Raw genomic sequence first — 23,079 nt, 5'->3', positions numbered from 1 at the left:
CACAGTATATGCAACAGCAGTATTTGCACTGTAAACTTTTTTTATTTATATAAAGTGTGGGTGAACTTAAACTGTATGGCTATGCTGTGGTTCCTGTAGGCTTTCACCCCATGTCCATTTTGCTTGCGGCCCTTAAATTCCTTCAAACGGCCCTGACTCTGAGTCACTAATATTCAGTTTTACAGTGAATAGATAAGTATGCAATATGATAGCATCATCTGCAGACAGTGATTCTGAAAATCTGTTTATTCTACCGGTGATAGGATTAGTAATCCAGTGACCCACACCCAAACCCCAAGAATTCATTAGCCGGTACGAATGGATCCCACCAAAACCAACAGCTAAAAGATTGGCCAAATCGAATGAAACGTTAAGGTAAATTTATAGATGTGGTTGAACCCTTCAATTTACATTTTACTAGTTTGGCTTATTTGATACCTCTGACTTTACTGCAATGACTCACTGTCTACTACTCATCACTTGTGCAATACTGTGCAGCCATCTACTGGCAGTATGAGATGGCATTCTTCACACTGTCTGGTCCCATCATACACAGACCAATAGTAAAGCAATTTAGAGCATTGTTATTTCCTTTGTCCTCTTCGGTATCAACAGCTGACTATGCCTGTGGCAGCTGGTGACAGTGTCCCAAAGGCCTAGTCGTTCCCAAAAATAACCATTCCAGGGATTGCAGAAAGGTTTACTCCACTCAGCACTGAAGACATGAACAGGAAGCATGGATTTTGTGGCTCTGCTTGTCTCCCTATGGATCACAGGTAAAGGCCATCACTTGCAATTCGGGAATCTTCTGTGTGTGGAGATCTGATGTTGAAGAAGTGATATTTTAGGTTTTTCTTTTAGTTTTGTTGTTCTAAACAGAACTAATGTAGACAGGTGTTTTCATTTCTAGATTTAAACATAGGATTAAATTATCCTATGTCACTAGAAAACTAGAGAGTCAGGTGATATAGTGCAGTGTATAGCTTAATGTACCTTAACATGCCTTCTCTAAAGCCTCAGGATACATTTATCTCACGTACGTTAAACACACAACTATGTGTCTAGAAACAATAACAAAGTACAACATAAAAGTTTCTGTCTAAGTGAGTATGTGTTCAATGATTTAATTGTTTTGTGGGCTCATACAACCATGATTTTTTTTTTTTTTTTAAATGATAAGAATTTATTTAATTTTGATAACATTTTGAAATACAGCAGAGATACAGTTATTATCATTTGTTCTACTTGGAATAACATGGAACACTAGCAATGCTTTCTGCGTATGCATAATGAATGCATGGCTGATAGCATTGTCTATGAAGCAGTAAGTTATTTATTATAGTTTTGTTAATGTCAAGAATAATTGCCAAATGATGCTATCAAACTAGTAATCCTATACACGAATGTAGACCTGCAGCTTAAAGATAAGTTTACATTGAGCATAAAGACTCCTTCACTCAACTGTATCATTAAAAAATGCATGACATGAACACTTCATAGAACAGAGAAAAGGGAACTGGGTGCATTTCTCAGCAACCGTGCTGCCGCAGAGACCAAAATGTATACAATTTACAGATTAAGTCAAAAGTGCACACATTAAAATCATTTTAAGTAGTCTTATAAAATTTAAAACTGTATTTTTAGTAGCCTTATAAAATTTAAAACTGTATTTTTATGTGTGCGCTGTTCCTAATCTGCATATTGTATGAACACATGTCACGACCTGAGTGTGTAAGTTCTTTTGATTAAAGCAAACCTACTTTTATTTAAGAGTTCCACGTTAACCAACAGCTTTCAGTGGGTTACCCTGCAGCATTCTGCCCAGAATGTGCTGCTGATCTGAGAGTGTTGCCTTTCACTGTCAGACACATCATTGAACCTCTTACTATCGTTTCAGCTGTTCTCTGTCACAATGAGGAAGAAAAGCTGCTTAATGATCTGATGGAGAATTACAACAAGAACCTACGACCTTCCAAAAAGGATGGTGATATTATTAGCGTTAGTCTGAAGCTGACTCTTACCAACCTCATCTCCCTGGTATGTGTTTTTTTTGGTGTTTTTCGCTATAAGAACATAGGTGGATTGTTCTAAGAACACAACAATAAATCCAGTAGCTCTCTATGTGACAAATCTAGCTAGGTGCAAGGTGTTAGATATAAACATCATGGAATGCTAGGAGACAAATGTTCTGAGCTGCCAAAGGCTTGGAAAGCTCTGCCAAGCTGAACACATAATAGGTCCATAACATCCTCTCTAGTAAAAATAAGCTCATATTATAGTAATGTACTTTAATGAAAACTGAGCCGGTACTTGATCTGTTTGGGAACTTGCCGTAAAATCTTTAATTCCCAAGTCCTAACAGATTTAGTTGTTCCCACCAGCTCACAGTGGACTTCAACTGGGTCGCAGAAGCTTAGTTGATACATATTGTTTTTTGCCACGTTAAGAGTTGTCACATTGGAGATCACCTTGTCCCATCTATTTTTCTCCTAAAAAACAAACAAACAAAAAAAAAAAAAACCAAGAGCATTACACTCAACTCTCAATCTCCTCCATCTTGGTGTTTTAGAAATGAAATTGGGTGTTACTTGTAAGTCATAAATCTTTTTATTTTCCCCAATAGAATGAGAAAGAAGAAGCCCTGACCACCAATGTGTGGGTTGAAATGGTATGTTAATCTACGGAACCACACAAATTCGTGCCTTTATTTGTATGTTCCCTAATTACAGTAAAATACTTTTGTATGCACGTGTTTAATACACCTTTTACTACCAATTTTTACTACATTCGATAGAAAATTCTAAAAATACATTAAAAATAAACTCTTTAATTAGATACTTAAAATGTCAGTCACCTCCATGAAAAATAAGTATTTCATAAAGATAGAATCTTTATGAAATACTCATTTTGACTGTGTTAAAATTAAACTGAAATTCAAACTGGCAGAGATATATAGAGACAAAGTAAGGACTACTTTGTCTCTGTAAGTTTCCTTCCCTTGACTTTCTTAGACTCGGGCGGAGCTACAAAGTCAATCACAACAGCCATCAACCATGACGGATGCAAGGATTTGGGTATGTCTATGGAGGATCTCTATGTCTCGATGTAACCACCATAGATCTCAATGCTGTACTTTCGCACATGTAAATCTCACATTTATCTGCTGCACCCCAAGCCCCTTTGCGGCGATGTCACCATTGGGGTTTTTTATAAAATCAGACGAGATTCCAGACGGTGACAGTGTCTCTCTTTTCTGATATCTTCCAGCTCTTTGTTAAAGTCTTCTATCAGGAAATGTGCGTGGTGCTGTCAACCACTTATAAGTTCCCAATAAAGTCAATAAAGTCACATGGGTATAATATCACATCTACACAGTTGTCCTACTCTAGACGATTATAAAAACGTGTATGTTGCAGTGCTACCATAAAAGTCTCTCTCCAAAATTAAAGAAAGTTAACAGCACATGTATGTTTGTGGCTCTGGCAATCTTCAAATGAGAATGATTATATTGGACTAACAATGTTATTTTCTCCCAGCAATGGAAAGACTATCGATTAAGCTGGGACCCTGCGGCCTATAACGGTATAGAAATGATGCGTATTCCATCAACAATGGTGTGGCTTCCTGATGTTGGCTTGGAAAACAAGTGAGTGGGATCTTCAGTCCTGTGGCCCACCTGTCATGATTTTGGTGGTATTTAAGATATATAGAAATGCAGAAGCTAAGTAAAAAGCACTTATATCAATCATTCTCTCTTCTCTTTCTTTGCAGTGTGGATGGTATCTTTGATATTGCACTATACACAAACACTCTTGTATCTCCTGATGGCTCCATGTACTGGCTCCCTCCTGCAATATACAGAAGCTACTGCCCAATTGTAGTCACCTACTTCCCTTTTGACTGGCAGAATTGTTCCTTAGTATTTCAGTGAGTTGAGCTTCACCAAATGTTCATACCATTCATCTTTACCTGATGAGATGCTGCTTTGTCAATGTCATGCTAGTATATGACCCATACTTACTTTCTTTAAAACATCATACCACAGGGGTTTTTCTATAAGAAAGTGGGGCTTAGATTACTAGTTGCCGTAGAATGTAGCACAAGTCATAAAATGAGCTCCATCTAGGACACGGAAGAAAATCCTCTGCACTATTTACTAATAAACACAACTTTTGTTTATGTCTTTTGCTAGGAAAAGTGCATTACTAGCACAACAATGAGAACAACATCTAAGAACTAGCAATCACAGCTACAAATAGCAAAACAGCAGCATATTTGGAACCATAATCACTCTAATTCAAAAAAATTAAAACACCAACTAAAACATGTATAGGATCAATAATACCACTGCATTAACCATAAGAGAGCCATTCTGTTCTATCACACCCACCCAATGAACGGAGTGTGGGATTTTGGAAAACAAAAAGTGGAAAAGGCATGGGGTGCACAAAAAGTGCTAGGGAAGCTAATCAATTAGCTTCCTGTTTCTTTACTTTGTGGTGCTGGTGGTGAAGGGAAGGCAATACAGGATAGGAACCAGTAGCACTTCCACTTCTTCCACTCCATGTTCAGTGGGGTAAAATTTAATCAACAAGAGGTAAGGATCAGGTGAATGACAAACACATCCTCCTTCACCTGCTTTCCTATGAGGTTGAGGGTAATATTTTTAGGATAGTAGGTCCTCAAGTCCCCTATCCCATGTTCTCTGTACTAGCAGATACCCAATCTTCTGGTCTAGATATCACTAGGGCTAGAACGTGCCCAATCCATCTGACCCTATTAAAATAATGTTCAAAATTATTCAATCTCACTTTGTAACACATTATTGCTTTGCTTTCTTTAGATCACAGACCTACAGCTCCAATGAGATTGAACTCCTTCTGACAGAGGAAGATGGCGAGACAGTGGAATGGATCGTCATCGACCCTGAAGCTTTCACAGGTTAGAATGTCCATCAAACATTGTGCTGTGGAAGTGTTGTCAGAACTGTGGAACAAGTATATTGGGTGATGCAACTTTGTGGTTCAATCATGATATCTGTACCTTCATTCTTCCTTTTTGTTATTTGCTCTTATTAGTCAATTTCACGAATCAGACCTTCAAGGCAGTTATTTTATAACAAGTTTCATCATGGAGAGATTTTTTTTGTTTCAGATTTGAAATAGGAATCTCTCTATATATTTAATCATAATATTTGTGAGATATTAACAAGCATGAATTATTTTTCTCTGCATTATTTTTTCCCAAATAAATGATTGTGGACTTTTACAGAAAACGGGGAATGGGCAATAAAGCACATGCCAGCCAAGAAAATCATAAATCATCAATTCACTCCAGATGATGTCAATTACCAGGAGATTGTTTTTTTCCTAATCATCCAAAGGAAACCACTCTTCTATGTCATCAACATCATCGTTCCCTGTGTACTCATCTCATTTGTCAGTGTTCTGGTGTATTTTTTACCTGCTAAAGGTACTTCATTGTCTTGGCATGTATGTTTTAGTAGTCTGTACTGTCTATAAGATGCCTATAATTAAGAATATACTTTGTTACCAATCACCACAATCTCTGTAACATAATATGAATGACATTTTTTTTAAATTTGAAGATTTTTTTTTGATGTGTCCTTTTTCAAAAGTGTGATTACACTTAATATATACGTATACTTTAGACGTGTGCTTTTGGTTTCAAACACATAGCAATTTGTCAAAAGTTTAGCCATTTAGCAGGTCATACAAATTCTATAGCTCAGAATTGCCATTTGGACATATCAAAAACAAATTACATGTACAATGGACAAACAGTTTTGCTTAATTCGTGATTTCAAGTTCTGCCCAATATGGGCTAAAAATATAGATGATTTATGGTTACAAATAATTAAAATAAAGAAATAAACCAGGATCAGCTGAACTGAATGCTAAAAAGAGCAAAAAATAGGGTGCGAGAGAATACTGAGAACAGGCAGCAGCTGAATTAGCCTGCCCTTTGTTGGGTCCCCGCTCAGTTCTCAAACTGGTTTTAGCTCATCTTGTGCCATTACAGAGAGAACATCTCTGAAACATATCAGACTGGTCCCACCCATACGGGCAGTCCAGATCCGAAATGCCAGCAAGTTCCCTCTGCACGAGAGACACAGCAACCCCAGACGATCGTTTCAGCCTTGTTAGGCATCATCAGTGAGGCATAGCTGATATCTCCCTAGGCACCGTGAGCAAGGGGTCCACGTCTGGATTATCCCTCTAAACTTTTGGAGAGCAAAAAAATTGGTCGCAAGAGAATACTGAGAACGGGCAGCAGCTGAAATAGCCTGCCCTTCGGTGGGTCCGCGCTCAGATCTCAAGCTGTTTTTTGCTCATCTTGTGCCATTACAGAGAGAACATCTCTGAAACATATCAGACTGGTCCCACCCATACAGGCAGTCCAGATCCAAAATGCCAGCAAGTTATCTCTGCACGAGAGACACAGCAACCCCAGACGATCGTTTCAGCCTTGTTAGGCATCATCAGTGAGGCATAGCTGATATCTCTCTAGGCACCATGAGCAAGGGGTCCACGTCTGGATTACTCTTTAAACTTATGGAGAGCAAAGAACAGGTCGCAAGAGAATACTGAGAACAGGCAGCAGCTGAAATAGCCTGCCCTTCGATGGGTCCCCGCTCAGTTCTCAAGCTGGTTTTAGCTCATCTATAGCTGTCTATTTAATAGTGTTCAATAACAGTAAGGTATTATTAATTTTTTATTATTTATATAGCACTAGCAAAATTCTGTAGCGCTGTACAATGGGTGGACTAACAGACACATAATTGTAACCAGACAAATAGACGCACTGGAACAGAGGGGTTGAGGGCCCTGCTCAATGAGCTTACATGCTAGACGGAGTGGGATATAGTGACACAAAAGGAATAAATTGTATTATAAGTCCCTTATACTAATATGAGGTCATTGCTTTTTTAAAAAAATGTCAAAACATTTCAATGTGGCTGCTGGCTAGCAAGCACTGGCCAGCCGCCACATAATTTAACCCTTGCACCACAAAGGGACAGACTCTAAATCCCAAAGAAATGGCTCATGCGTTGCCCATTTAATTTGTTTCATGATACGTCCATATAGTTTTTCGGAGTTGCGGAATCTGACAAATTACCGGTCACTCAAAATTCAGATGAATCACGATTCGGATGGAAAAGAATGCACATGTCTATTGACTACAGCTCACATTCTTTCATGGAAGACTGTGTTATTGACCGGAATAGAATTATGGAATTTGTAGTCCAAAACTGCCTGGAGACCAAAGACTAACCTCCTAGAAGTCTACATAGGGTAATATCTGTACAATTTAAATATTATTGCCACTTTTATTTTACTGTTTTCTCAGCCGGAGGACAGAAGTGTACAGTATCAATTAATATCCTACTGGCTCAAACTGTCTTCCTCTTCCTGATCGCGCAGAAGATTCCAGAGACCTCCACAGCTGTGCCACTTATTGTGAAGTGAGTAGAAATTGCTATGACTAAGGTCGTTTCTTCACCATGGTTCTTGAAGCAGATTATCTTTTAAACAGTGTTGCCATGTCATGTCAAATATGCAGTAACACCTGTTTCTGTCTCTTTTAAAGTTTTTTGTATTTCTTTTGCACTTTATGAATGCAGCATGAGCTGCGTCCTTGGAATGGAATTCATTCAACAGAAAATGCACAAGTATAAAAACAAGACATTACTTCATTTAAAGTGAGGGTCATTACATATCTTGCAAAGACCCCAGAAGGTGACATATGCGCTTGCTGTACAGCAGCTGGTGGGAAGCTCAAGGGAGATATACTTACCTGGCACCTCCAAATTTCTATACTTTCTATTCTTTGGGTCTAACATTTGAAACTCACTTGAATTGTTGTCAATAATACTGCAAAACATTTCCTTCACACTGCACAGAAACCTATGTTTCTTGTCAATGGAGATGTTTTTGCATGCCGTCAAATTGTTTCAGTTCCATTTCATAGACATTCCATTAAACATATCCACCATTTCATCCCTTGTTTTTTTCCTCAGGTATCTCACTTTTCTGATGGTGGTGACTATTGCCATTGTGGTTAATGCTGTTATTGTTTTAAACATCTCTCTTCGTACCCCAAATACTCACAGCATGTCAAACACTGTCCGAGAGGTAAGAAACCCTAGAAAGTAAAATGTGTTAATAATATTTATTTAGTAAGCTGTTGGATACTAAGCTCCTGCTGCTGTAAGCGCAGTGCTTTATTTTTGTGTTAATAATAATAATTATTTAAATGGTTGCATACTGCTTGCTACATGTCCTTACCTAGTCTTCCTTAAACAGAAGGAAGGTTAGGCATTTGAGTATATATATTTGTACAGTGGTGTTGCTGAATGTGACTTTTGCCTAAAGTATTATATTCTTTAAAGGAACACTATAGTCACCTAAATTACTTTAGCTAAATAAAGCAGTTTTAGTGTATAGATCATTCCCCTGCAATTTCACTGCTCAATTCACTGTCATTTAGGAGTTAAATCACTTTGTTTCTGTTTATGCAGCCCTAGTCACACCTCACCTGGTTATGATTGACAGAGCCTGCATGAAAAAAAAACTGGTTTCACTTTCAAACAGATGTAATTTACCTTAAATAATTGTATCTCAATCTCTAAATTGAACTTTAATCACATACAGGAGGCTCTTGCAGGGTCTAGCAAGCTATTAACATAGCAGGGGATAAGAAAATCTTAATTAAACAGAACTTGCAATAAAGAGCCTAAATAGGGCTCTCTTTACAGGAAGTGATTATGGAAGGCTGTGCAAGTCACATGCAGGGAGGTGTGACTAGGGTTCATAAACAAAGGGATTTAACTCCTAAATGCAGTGAGGCTGCAGGGGCATGTTCTATACACCAAAACTGCTTCATTAAGCTAAAGTTGTTCAGGTGGCTATAGTGTCCCTTTAATAGTGTATCACTTGTAAATAAATGCTAAATTTGTACAGTTCGTGATATCATGTGCTCCGGGGCTAATCATAGTAAAAACTGGATTTTTAAGAAATCGAACCAGCTGGACCCAATTAGAATGTGTAAAACATTACAAAAAGGGTTCCTTTAACAATAAATGAACTGTGTTAAAGTGTGAACACAACATAATGACCATTTAATGCTCTGCAGGCTCAATCTTTGGGCAGCGTGAACAGAGCATCTGAACAAACTAATATTCAGATCGCTTGCAAGGCCCAGAGCCCTGCAAATGGTAAGGGTGGCCATGATGCTCTGTTTAGTGATATCAAAGTTTGGAAGGCTTTAGTGATGTATCCACTAGAATGTGAGAATCCGTGTCTGCAAACTCATGCCTCATACATGTGAATGTAATTAATTGGTGTTTTTGTCTTCTTTCTTCCCGTTTGCAGCTCTGCTTGAAAAAAGTCCCTCGCCTTTTAAAGATGCACCTCCGGGCTAGTGATGACATCCCTCCAATGGTCCCATTAACGCGACGTAGTAGCTCCATAGGGATGATATTGAAGGCTGAAGAGTATATGATGAAAAAGCCCCGCAGTGAGCTAATGTTTGAGAAACAGAAAGAACGAGATGGTCTCATGAAAATTGTGTTGGAGACAATCGGTATAATAGCAGTGACTAACCTTTGAAGTTTGTGGCAGTATTTCTTTCAATAATTGGAGCACTAAAAATATCTGTATAAGCTGGAGCTGGTGGGGTTCCATGGTATCTGCTGGTAATTTGATCACACTTTTTAAAATGTTTATATATAATATATAATGTATATAGGTGATTGAAGTAAGTATTTTATGTGTATTTCAGTAGTATGAAAAGCTTGCAATAATATACTTCTGTATCACGCAAAAATATTAAAAGGCAATCTGACATTCTTTATAACATTCTTTATAAAAAATATACATTCATTCTAGTCAATGCAAACAGCAATATATACTTTAAAAAAATGTAACAGATGGTACAGCTTAATGATGTTACAGAAAGAGAGCTCTTCGATGGGATCATCATCTTTGTCTACTGTTCTTTTATAGACATGACTATAATGACTTCAGAACTTTTAGCTAAAACTCTGGCCATATAATACCATATATCAAGACCCTCAACACTCAATCCTCTCATGATCACCCACATTTTAGTCTTATCGTGGTACAGCATAGCAAATTACTATCTGTTCTTTTAAACTATTAGACATCCATACATAATATGAATATGAATAGAAACACAGAATATGTAATATTTTACATTACACTAAAAATAAATGTTGTTACTTACTTTTATTAAGGAAGAAGAATGCAAAATGGTACAGCGGATAACTTTATACATAACTTAAGTCATGCTGCTCCGGAGATTCAGCAATGTGTGGAGGCATGCAATGATATCGCAACAAATGTCAGGGCAAAAAAACTGTTTAAAAGTGTGAGTATGAATCTGTCAAACAAAGCATCTCATCCCTAGAATATTAAACAAGAAGAATATAGAGATCTTATTTTACCACCTGTGGTTGCAAAACATTGCCTGTACTCTATTGTTTGCATATTTTCTCATAACTTATCATTAATTGATTTCTATTTAGGTGGCTTGTAAATTTTATGTCAGTGTCAGAGCAGTGAAAGAGCTAAAGTGCAAAGATTTGATGAGAAGTAAGATAATAAATCTTTATAATTTCCCAAAGAACAATAATACTTGCAGCACTATATTTTTCTTAAGATAAACAAGGCATGTGCACTATCCGCCCCCAAATGCCTGCTCGGACCCCTCCCTCCAGTGTTCTGCGGTTTCCGCTTGTCACATTAGGGACCCAGTGAGGTAAGTGGGAGTGTGCACAATGGAGGTAGTGAGGGAGCTATAATCTTCTTGCTCTGCTCCCTCGCGGGCCCTGCTGTGATGCTGGGAGCTGGAATACCACTACATTCCGGTCATGGCATATCTAAATAGCACAAGAGGGAGCACAGCAGCCTCGCTGCCTCCATTGCACATACAAAATTTATAATAATTTGTGAGTGTGTGTGAGAGAATGTGTGTGTCTCTCGGTGTTTAAGTGTGTCTTTGTAAGTGTGTGTCATATCAGTGAGAGTCTGTGTCTGTCAATGATATGTGTGTCTGTCAGTGAGTGTATGTATGTTAGTGTCTGTCAGTGAGTGGGTGTGTTTGTCAGTGTGTGTGTTTGTCAGTGTGTATGTGTGTGTCTGTCAATGTTTGTGTATGTGTCTGTGTGTGTGTCTGTTAGCGAGTGTCAAATCATTTAGCGTCTGTATCTGTCAGGGACATCTGTCTGTTTTTCATTGATTGTGTTTGACTGTCAGAGTGTGTCTGTCAGTAAATGTGTATCTGTCAGTGAGCGTGTGTCTGTCAGTGTGTGTGTGATACTGAGAAAACCTCCTAGAGTGGGGGGTAACCCCTATGGATAAATGGCACAAAAAGAGAAAATGGGAGGATTTCTGAGTATCCAAAAACTAAATGGAAAAAATAATAATATTGATATAGTAGTACTATTAGAGGTGAAAAGATACATAATTCAGAAAAAATGACTGAACAAAAAAAAGTAAAACTTAATAAGTACTGGTAAAAAAAGTGGGATTAACGAATTGCAATAACACCCACCAAAAAGAGAAAACACATGAACAAAAATACATAAATAAATAATAGACCACAAGGGAGGATCTACTGAATGTATAAACAGATAAAGATAAAGGAAACATTGAGTAGAAAGGGTAGCCAACATACCTATCCTCCCTCATACACAAGTATGTCCCATTGAGACCCCTGCGCTCATCCCAAGACCTACGCCTATCCTCTGCCCGGATCCCCACCTCTGACGCTCGCCTTCAAGACTTCTCTAGGGCTGCACCTATTCTGTGGAACTCCCTTCCCTCCTCAATCAGACTTTCACCCAGCCTCCACTCCTTCAAAAAATCTTTGAAAACTCACTTCTTCGTTAAAGCGTATCAATTAAACTGTCAGCAGGCTTCTCATCCCCCACCCCATGACTCCTTTCCTGCAACTGTCAAAAATGACCTACCAAGCACTCAATAAACCCTTCTCTAACAAACTATTTAATTCCCCTACTTTAACCCGTTTGTGTCACTATACCCCACTCCCTCTAGCATGTAAGCTCATTGAGCAGGGCCCTCAACCCCCTCTGTTCCTCTACGTCCAGTGGTCTGATCTCAATTATGTGTCTGTTAGTCCACCCATTGTACAGCGCTACGGAATTTGTTGGCGCTATATAAATAATAAAATAATAATAATAGGTCTACTAAATTAGGTAAATATTATTATTTTTTCCATTTAGTTTTTGGATACTCAGAAATCCTCCTATTTTTCTCTTTTTCTGTAAACAGAAACTATATTTAAATAGAAGCATAGATGTTTTTACTGCTCCTCCGGTTTTCCCCTCTATTTGTTAAAATGGGCCAATATGTGTACCATTTTGCAACCTTTTGTGTTCTGATTTGGTTCCAAAATTCTGCTGAGCTGAACTAACATTCAGCCAAAAATAAATGCTTTGGCTGAGCCAAATTTTCTCACTAATGGTTACAGTGCAAGTGTTTATGGATGCAGTTTAACAAGAAACAGTGCGGTAGGGGCAGGCTAGCTAAATTCTCTCAGTTTACCATTTCATCTCTTCAAAAAAACACAGTAGAAAGACAGAGAGAGCACTGATTTGTGTCAAATTGCTCAATGACACTAAGAGAGTCTTTACAACATAATCATTACAATAAGCTGTAGTGCCTAAGGGATACTATAGGCACCCAGTCCACTTCAGTTCAGGTATCTTAATCCTGCAAAGGTAATTATTGCAGTTTTTAATAAACTGCAATAATTACCTTTGAGGGTTTACTCCACCTCTAATGTCTGTATACCAGACAGCCACTAGAGGGACTTTCAGGTCATTAGGCGACTTTTGGCCGCCTAGCTGTAGTTGGACTTCCAGTGTCACCTAAAACCCCATAGGAAAGCATTATACATGCTTTCCTATGGGGGAAATACGAATGTGCATTAGGTCTTCCCCGCTGGCTGACATCAGTGGGGGAGGAGCTGAGGCGGAGCTTGAACCAGCCCTGAGGGACATCACCGATGGTTTTTGGTTATAGTTTCCCTTAATGGTGCTTCTAGTGTCCCTTCTACTTAAGCACAGATGCAGTGACTGCACTGTGAAAATACAGTTCAGATGCAGATTATAATCACATTTGAATCTGGCCCGTTTACTTTAGCCAGAAAGGTGGCCAAGAATTTATTTTTGCCTTCATCTTCCAAGTGCAATGTTGGAAATGTATGAGGAATATACTTACATATCTATCTATTTATCTATCTATCTATTTATCTATCTATCTGTCTCTATAAATGTATATGGTTAGGGATACATGCAGACACAACTATATAATTCAAACAAATATTGTCCCAGGTACAATGGAATTCAATTTGAAAATGGGGATCTCCATTGCAGTTTTCCTTGTACCTGTACTTATTGAAGCACAAAAGAAGCGAAAGTATGACTTCATATCCACTTATTTCCTTTACTTCCAGGAGAATGAAGAGTGGATATTGATTGGTCGAGTAATTGATCGGGCCTGTTTCTTAATCATGTTCTTCCTGTTTATCATGGTATCTGTTGGAACTTTCCTATCTGGTCACTTTAACCAAGCACCGGCATATCCTTTTCCAGGAGATCCAAAACTCTACCTGCCACATGCATCAGAATCCACGTGAGAAGATCAATAAATAATACTTGCCATTGGGCATCTGGATATGCACGATAAGAAATAGTCTGCCTTTTCATACAAACAGTTGCAGTTGCTACAACTTTAAGGTCTGTCATTTGGGTTTGTTCCCGTTACTAAAATCTGCTAGCAGCCTGAAATCCAGAATGAGGTCCACAGGTTATTGGACATAGAGATGGTTATAGAAGAAATGTGATCCATGTGCACCGATGGTGGCCGTTGGGAGTCCAGTGTCATGCTTGAACTTTTAGTCACAGAGCTCTCATGGATGTAAGATGTTTTAGGATTGGATCGGAAATATGCCTATAGTTGGTTCTGTTGCAACAAATAGATGTGCACAAACTAACTAAGACAATATGATTCGAGGTGATATATTCTGTGTTCTGTGAAACTATATTTTAATATTTAATAAAGGCACAAATCTAAAATAATGCTTTAGACGCACTAAAATACTTTTCTCGTCTTCTTCTGTGTTTAATTTGGTACCTCCCGATCTGTTTGCAAACATTTTGTGATGAAAAAGCTTACATCAACTGTACAGTTATTTTTCCTCTTCCCCTAGAGGAATTTAGAACTCCGGAGCAGTAATGTATCAAGGTTTAGATCACATTGTCATTTCAGGATTCCAATTTAAAGGGATATTCTGAATCTGAACACCTTAAAACACTTTGCCAATGAATTCTGCCCAAAGTTAGTATGCTAGAACAAAAGTGTAAACTTCCCATTTATCGTATCAGTGCAGAATGGAAGGACTCGAGTGCCAGGGAGAGTCAGATAATGCCAAACCATTGGCAAATAGTCTGGCAGTATACTACAGATTATCCCTGGAACTATAACTATTAATGCTTACAGTGTTTATGGTGCTTAGAGTATTCGTTTAAATAACTTTCCTGATACATGTAACAAGAGTTCAATATACCTGGACCTTGGTCTAAAAAGGCATGCATAAAATCCATTGTTTGAGACTAAAGATGAACAAAACAATGTGTATGGTTTCAAAAATCATTTGAATTTTGAAACTTACTTTGCAAAATAAATGTTGCTGTTTACTTTGTTAATCATGTGATCATGTTAAATAAAAGAAACATTTAAAATGATGGGTGAAAAAGTATACATTATTATTGAACAGCTTGATTGTAAAACTCAAAAATATATGTCAAGTGGCATCAGTTATCTAAATCATCAACTTATGCTCCTGTAGCACAATGTAAATCTCTAAACTTAATTTAGGCTGTAACATTTTTAATAGTTACAAAAGACACCAAACCAAAACATACAATTTAGTGCAGAGGTGGGCAAAAAGTAGTCACAGTTTTTGTTGAACGACAGATCCCATAATGCTTTGCCAGTCTCAAGGTTGGGCCTCTCGGTCATGCCTGACATTTTAGATGTTCTCCAAAAGGCTTGTTATTGGGAGTGTAGAATGAAATTCATAACAGTTTGCATTACTATCAGATCAATGAGGTGTCAAGCTATACCTAGCTTCAGCTGAGAATCTAATAATGCACTGCACACATCAAGTTAGTGGAGATACACCAGCATCCAGGAGAAATCGTAACGAGGAATCTGATTTGTCCCCATTTCCCGTAAGAGACTGATATCTAAGACAAGCTTTGAAACTTGTGTAGCAGAATGTGTCATTGTGTCACCTAGTATACACAGTCTTACTCTGTGCACTGTTCTGATCCAAAGTAAACACTGCTCAGGCACTGGCCGCTTATTCTGTTTGGGGAGTTCAGAGTAGCATCTGTGACATCAAATAGGCTGCTCATTTCCCAGAACTGCTCCTGACGTGAATGCAATAAGAGCATTGTGCTCGATTTCAGGGAATAACCTCAAAAGTAATGAGCAGCTTGATAGAATAGGGTTCAATTTATTCATCTCCGTGTCAACCATGACCAATGTTTCATTTCATTTTCTACCTACAACTACAAAAACTGTGCAATGAAATCATTTGACACAAACATACAGGATTAACCCTTGTCTCTTCTTGGGGGATAATTGAAAAAGCGATCAGTTTTATCCTACGCAACCAAAGCTGGGAACATACTGTCTAGTGTTTACTATTTCTGAAAGTGACAGGCCTCTGTCTATCAAAACATACACTTATAAATGAATGTAGACACACTGTAACAATAGAATTGTTTCCTCATTGTGTCCTAGAATCACGTGCTTGATAAAGAGACGGTCTGGGAGATAGTTGCTGTGAGCTAAGAATGTCCACAGCCTATCCTCTTTATTTCCTGTAATCCCTCCAGGAATTTTGTTGTCCTTCTTTTTACTTTAATGTTGCATTTCATCTCTTGGACTGACAGACTACAGTGCCCCCTACAAAGAGGCTTTAAAGAGTATCTGGTTGTGATGGAAACAGCATCAGGTGAAGGAGGCAAGAGATTAGAAAAGACTTGGATGGTGCAAGTCAACAGGACACAAACACTCCAGCACTGAGGCTTTGGAGACAATATTTAGGAAACTTTATTGGGGTTATTCGCACACATCTATAAGGTTTAATACTTTCTAACATGTCAGTTACAAGGGCACAACCATCGCCTTTTGGACAGCTTAGAAGAGAGAAACACATTGATCATATCTTTAGGATTTCTACAGATGAGAAAATGGTCTGCAGTTGCTTAGAGGTTCGACCCGTACAGACATTTAATCAGTACAATGATTTCACAAGTCAAGAAGAAAAGCATGAGAAGCATAAAAATGAAAAGCTTACCCGTCCCAAAAATATAACAAGAAAAGAAACTACTCAGGTAACTACTTCTGCTTCTCCATCTGATAAGTCCTCTGAGATAAGACCCATGGGGGATAAACCAAGGATACAAAGAATGTTAACAGCAGTTGAAGAGTTGGATGAGTCAACTTCTTCTGAATTGCAGATTTTGGCTGGTGACAAACAGTTCTTTATTACCTCCAAGGTCAAGCCACAAGGTAAGGAATTTTGCTCTGGTATATTACCTTTAACTATTCAAAACGTAATACTAAACCACACCACCCAGTGCTATAAAAGTAAATATGGTGCTGGAACCAAGCAAGCCCGATTTACCATTATTTTCACGAAAATAAAAGACAAACTATACAAATAGAATCTGCACTCAAAAATAATGAAATGAGGATTTATAATTATACACTACTTTTATATTATATTATTATAAATATTATTTATTTTACTATTTTTGTATATGCTAATAGTTGTTTGCAAGAGTAGGGAATACCAATGTAGGTGAACCAAATACTGTTCGAAAATAAAAAATCACAATGCGCTGAGCTGAGTCACAGCTCCAAAAAAAGGAAAAAAATAATAATTTAACAACAACAGTTTAAGTTATACAATAGTAATGAATATATCACATAGTCGAAGTCAGTCTCAGCAGTAAGAGACTTTTACACATACTATTGCAATGCTGCATAATTGCTATCATTAACCTTATTTACACTTCCATATATCATATAGATGCATAAAAATAAATCCCCAAATAAATGCATATATGTCCATTCACCATCAGCTAAGTGAAACATAATCTCCTTGAGATAAAACAAAAAGTAAAAAAAAAAAAAAAGATGTTAAAATGTGCACCAAAATAAGAAAAAAAGTCCAGTGTTAACTAATGTCTAAGGCGGTTAGCCACGAAATAAACAAACAAACAGGGAAGAACTTGCCCAATTCTGAAAGGTGTATGAAATAAGATGTGTAGGAGATCCACAGCTTTTTAAGGGATATGGTAATAAGCCATATATTAGTGTTCTGGAGATGTCGTTGTAGTTAAATTATTTATTTTTCTATTTGTTTCCTTTTTTGGAATCTGTCACTCAACTCAATGTATTCTATCTGTTTTTGTATTTTTATATAGCATAGTATTATTTGATTCACCTACATCGGTATTCCCTATTCTTAAAAAAATAAATAAAATAAGTAGTGTATAAATAAAAATTCTCATTTCATTTTTTTTTGTTTGAATTCTATTTGTATAGCGTATATTAACTTTAACAAGTGATAATTTCCAAAATAAATAATACCATGGCATTTTAATTTGGTTTGTTATATGGATATGCACCAGATTTATGCTTTAGTGAAAAAAAATGTATTCAGAGATAGCCATGACTTTTAGCTTTAAATACGTAAAAGCTAACCAGAACTCATGGGGGTACAGGTTGGATAATAAACAGGGGAATATATATATATATATATATATATATATATATATATATATATACATATGTAACTCCAAGTAAACAAACTATTAAGCTTCATATCAATACAAATCCCATGAAAATTGGGAAATAGACTGCAATCTTTAAGTTTTGATTCCAATATTGTTGAATGGGTTAGGCAGTTAATGACAGGCAACAGAAGGTTGTGGTTAATGGAGTATATTCAAAGCAATGTCTAGTTACCAGTGGGGTACCTCAGGGATTTGTACTTGGACCCATTCTCTTTAGTATTTTTATTAGTGATATTGCAGAAGGTCTTGATGGCAAGGTGTCTTTTTGCTGATGATACTAAAATTTGCAACAGGGTTGATGTTCCAGGAGGGATAAGCCAAATGGAAAATGATTTAGGTAATTTAGAAAAATGGTCAGAGCAGTGGCAACCCAAGGGCAGAGTACAGAATATTGGATACCCCTTACTAACCTCAACATCTGAAGACAGGGATTTAGTAGAAATTATTTCACATGACTTAAAGGTAGGCACTAGGCAGACAATGTAATAGAGCAGCAGGGAATGCTAGCAGAATGCTTGGTTGTATAGGGAGAGGTATTAGCAGTAGAAAGAGGGAAGTGCTCATGCCATTGTTCAGAACACTGGTGAGACCTCACTTAGAGTATTGTACACAGTACTGGAGACCGTATCTTCAGAAGGATATTGATACCTTAGAGAGAGTTCACAGAAGGGCTACTAAACTGGTTCATGGATTGCAGGATAAAACATATAAGGAAAGGTTAAAGGATCTTAACATGTATAGCTTGGAGGAAAGACCAGACAGGGGGGATATGATAGAAACATTTAAATACATAAAGGGAATCCACACAGTAAAGGAGGAGACCATATTTAAAAGGAGAAAAACTACCACAACAAGAGGACATAGTCTTAAATTAGAGGAACAAAGGTTTAAAAATAATATCAGGAATTATTACTTTACCAAGAGGGTAGTGGATGCATGGATTAGCCTTCCAGCTGAAATCGTAGAGGTTAACATGAAGGGAGGAGTTGAAGGAAGGAGTTTAATCATGTGTGGGATAGGCATAAGGCTATCCTAGACTTAAGATAAGGCCAGGGACCAGTGACGTACACACAATCCATGGGGCCCCGGTGCAAAACTGATCCATGGGGCCCCCCATCTATCTATCTATCTACCTGTCTACCTGTCTGTCTATCTCAAATTCAAGTCGTGCAAGCGATGTAACATGCTATGTATTTGAATATTGACGCCTTTTAATATATAACTCACATGCTGCTAGAGGAAATGGCCAAATCCCATTTTTCAGATGCATATGTCATATTGCTTTGCTGGCACAAACCATTTCCAGCCCTGTTGACTTTAGTTGCAATTTCTTCCCTTCCAATACTGGAATGTATGTGCTGTGTTTCAGTGTATAAAACATGGGAGAAGTGGCAGCTTAATTACTGAAGAGATCCACCAATTTTATTTTCTATTTTAGGTTTGAGATGTCAACCAGAGAGATTATATATTATCTCCACTAGGACAGCTAAACAACTACTTGTGGCTACTGAAGGTAATAGTGCAAAACCTACGTATATTAATATAAAAACTAAAATATTCTATAGTCAAAGACAGTACCAAAATTGTAAATATGTTTAGCTCTGTTTGATTGACTTACACATCCTGGATCTAATATCAATCAGTTAGTATGTCAGCACTGATGTGCACATACTGGCAGGTACTGTTCCCCGGGAGATAGCTCTTGCTAGTCCAAAGACTCCCCTCTCTGCAGGGGAGTTGCTAGGTGGCAAAATGGTCAGAAGCTTCAGATCAAGGGTAATTGCATGACATATGTTCTCTACAAAACCAAATGCAGAACTGCACTCAATCCAAAATATACAATTCTGGGTGCAACCAAACCAGGAACCAGCACCAGGTCCCAATTACAATAGGTATAAGAGAAAAAAGGTCCAAGCACCCCGGGGAATTGATGAGGCAAAATTTAATAAAACACAGATAACAGATAGCAACATCTCAACTATTCCAGAAGTGTGGTCCTTAAGGGGTTAAAAACACAATTTAGGTTGAAACTTGCTGACTGTTGGGTTTCAGTAAATTTTGCCTCATCAATTCCCTGGAGTCCCCTTTTTCTCTTATACCTTCTACATATGTTGACTTAAACCAGTCCTAAAACCATCACTAACTAATGTGTACTATAAATATAAAATGGCACTACCATAAATGATATAATTAGAGGTATTTTATCTCACAGTATTACACAGAACTTGGGTCTAACAATGAAATGGTCCAATGGTTTGCAGAACCCCACACTGGGCTCCAGCGCTTGGCAACCCCCCAGCAACGCCCTGACTCTCTCTTTCTCTGTGATTATTGATATTGTGCAAAACTTTTGTATTCTGCACCAGTCATTACATAGACCATGTCAGTCTATGGGAAACCAAAAGCTATCCCTTTGGGAGCAGTGCCTTGAAATAAGGTGCATTGTGTGATGTGAGCTGGAAGGTGTACATCTGGACTCTTCAAATGACAAGGGTTAATTGCAGTCCAGAAAGAACTGCACTCAATGCCCTCAATCTGAATATGGGTGCAACCAAACCAGGTCTCAGTACCAAGAAACCAGTGTAGTGTAGAAAATGTGATAAACACCATGTAGGTTGAAACGTTGCGATGTGGCTGTGGGTTTAATAAATTGCCTTTCGTTAAATTTTGGAGTGCCTGGTTCTTTCTACATTTTCTACACTAAGGATTAATTGCAGGGCTTAACTGCAAAGCTCTTCAAAGTCTTATTTCTGTCACTCAATTGTATTAACAAATTTGTTAAAGGTAAAGGTACAGTACCCTTGAACAATAAACACTCAATAAGCTCAAATGGTTATGACGTCTAGAAAATCCCTTTAAGATGGGTTAGTTTCCATTTATGAGGTTTCAAATAAGTTTTAGCAGGCCTTAGAAAATGTACAGAATGCAATGGAAAGGGGGCACAGGGGAACAGACACTGCCAAAGAGCTGGCAGCTATTGTGTGATGTACTGGTGACAATGTCCACATGCCAGCCAAGTGGTGTCCAGCTGACATCACATGACTTCCAGGGACAGTCCTTATGGTCACATGGGCAGAGACAGTTGTTCTGGTTTATAATTGCTCTCACCTATGAGATATGGCCATTCTGGCCAATTACACTTGCTATGGTGGAACACTATAATAATATTTTTTTCTTGAGATATTCCGCACTTTATAAAGGAAGGCTTCCTCTGACATACGTATAGAACAAACTACTATATAAAAAAGATAACACTTAAGGGCCAAAGATATTTTTGGTGTGGTTTATCAATTTTGTATTGGGTTTTGCTTGTATAGTATGTCAAAAGTTTGGGAATCCTTGCTTAAATTCACTGCTGCCTCACCAATGTAACAGTAAGCACCTAATCTTCTATCTATTTCCAATCTTTTAATCTGTATCTCTTGTGTATAGGAGGCCCGCCTTTACCTTTTGGACTGTCCATGTGGCAGGACTAGGTATGGTAATATTTTGTTCTGGTAATAAAACAAATTAGCTTAAAGTTTTTTGAGACCTCTTGATTGCCAATTTACCCATAGGAGAGGTTGATTAAGTTTGTATCTGTTCATAAAAGAAATGTGTTAAAAAATGTGTTTGGTGAAGAAATCGGTACACAGTTATATATTTTTGGTCAGAACTAATTACTTTGTAAGTATGCTGAAGAATGCAAAGAAATGTCACTGATTGCCCACCTTGTCATTCTAAATCAGATTCCAGCTTCCTGTGTTTCCACCTGTGTGGTCCAGCTCGCTCCTGCAGCCTCCAACTATGTGACCAGAACCGAGAGGAAGTGCTGAGATTCTGTCGACCTTACAGAATGGATGTGTGCTGCCTATTCTGTTGTCTGATGGTGATCAGAGTATTTTCTTCAACAAACAGCCCAATTGGTTCAGTACAGCAGAGGTGAAAGCAAAAATATATTGGTAACTGACTATCAGTAAGATCCATATCCATAGAACTCTACTTCAGGTTTTCTATTGTAATCAACTGATTTAAAAGGTTATATTGAAAAGTGTTCCTATTGTAGCTATGTATTCTCAGGGTTAGGATTCTTTATTAAGGTCCACCTTCATCTCAGAATTTCAACATTTGGGGAAAGCTCACAAATTTGACTTGTAATTGATATCCAATGAAGGTATTTCAGGATGATGTCAGGGAACTGCCCCAAATGTGCTCTTCTGCTTAGGAACGTATCAGTGTCTGCTAAAAAAAAAATGAAAGAGAAATTATTGAATATTTATCAAACACTAAAAAAAAAGAAAACATAGCTGCAATCCAGTCCCGAGGCCAAATTCTCTGTCTTACTGATACTTTAAATCATGGGTCATGATGCTTGGAGTAACTCTTTAAATAAGTAAAAAAAAATAGGTGCCATGACAATGTAGTACATTTCCATCACATTACTGGTAACAGTGTGAGGATGTAGAATGGAGATAAATGTTTTTTTAAAAAGACACTCCAAGCACACTCTAGGTACCAATACAACTTAAATTTATTTGAAAGATTTTGGTCTCCTGTCCATGCTGTGTTTTTCTTTGGATTCAAATCTTTTTAGTATCTGTAGCTGATGGGAGGACCTGCTCATTTGTTCATTAAAGGACCACTATAGTGCCAGCAAAACATACTCGTTTTCCTGGCACTATAGTGTCCTGAAGGTGCCCCCACCATCAGGGTCCCCCTCCCGCCGGGCTCTAGGGGGTGGAAGGGGTTAAACTTTCCTCTTTCTCCAGCGCCGGGCAAGGGACTCTCCTCCTCCTCGGCTGAATGCGCATGCGCGGCAAGAGCCGCGCGCGAATTCAGCCAGTCTCATAGGAAAACATTCACAATGCTTTCCTATGAACGCTGGCGTCTTCTCACTGTGATTTTCACAGTGAGAAGCGCGGAAGCGCCTCTAGCGGCTGTCAACGAGACAGCCACTAGAGGCTGGATTAACCCTAATATAAACATAGCAGTTTCTCTGAAACTGCTATGTTTATAGAAAAAAGGGTTTAACCTAGCTGGACCTGGCAACCAGACCACTTCATTAAGCTGAAGTGGTCTGGGTGCCTATTGTGGTCCTTTAATTCAGGACTTCAGGACTAATGAGCATGTCTTCTGGTGGGCTGCTACAGCTG

General features: G+C 38.0%; 3 protein-coding genes across 3 annotated transcripts in view; 2 read left to right on the top strand and 1 right to left on the bottom strand.

The window, feature by feature from the left end:
• The first annotated feature begins 684 nt into the window (after positions 1–684).
• CHRNG (cholinergic receptor nicotinic gamma subunit) lies at positions 685–14,653 on the top strand. The gene is made up of 12 exons (XM_063441093.1): positions 685–776; positions 1,898–2,037; positions 2,624–2,668; positions 3,537–3,646; positions 3,772–3,927; positions 4,844–4,941; positions 5,272–5,472; positions 7,372–7,486; positions 8,042–8,156; positions 9,396–9,606; positions 10,280–10,413; positions 13,525–14,653. Exons 1-12 carry the CDS (start codon positions 737–739, stop codon positions 13,705–13,707), a joined length of 1,548 nt encoding a protein of 515 aa, XP_063297163.1. The 5' UTR covers positions 685–736; the 3' UTR covers positions 13,708–14,653.
• A 1,515-nt stretch (positions 14,654–16,168) lies between these two features.
• On the top strand, positions 16,169–21,872 carry LOC134586222 (uncharacterized). Its single transcript, XM_063441718.1, has 3 exons — positions 16,169–16,655; positions 19,386–19,460; positions 21,676–21,872. The coding sequence occupies exons 1-3, from the start codon at positions 16,241–16,243 to the stop codon at positions 21,870–21,872; spliced, it is 687 nt and encodes a 228-aa protein (XP_063297788.1). The 5' UTR covers positions 16,169–16,240.
• Positions 21,497–23,079, bottom strand: part of EIF4E2 (eukaryotic translation initiation factor 4E family member 2) — a 32,851-nt gene continuing 31,268 nt past the window's right edge. The window contains exon 7 of the mRNA XM_063442826.1: positions 21,497–22,168. Within this exon, the coding sequence (XP_063298896.1) occupies positions 22,159–22,168 (10 nt within the window). The 3' untranslated portion in view covers positions 21,497–22,158. The remainder of the gene's footprint in view (positions 22,169–23,079) is intronic.

This window comes from Pelobates fuscus, chromosome 2 (assembly GCF_036172605.1).
Source record: "Pelobates fuscus isolate aPelFus1 chromosome 2, aPelFus1.pri, whole genome shotgun sequence".
Taxonomy (NCBI): Eukaryota; Metazoa; Chordata; class Amphibia; order Anura; family Pelobatidae; genus Pelobates; species Pelobates fuscus.
The sequence above is the reverse complement of the archived record's forward strand: the minus strand, read 5'-3'. Positions and strand labels throughout refer to the sequence as shown.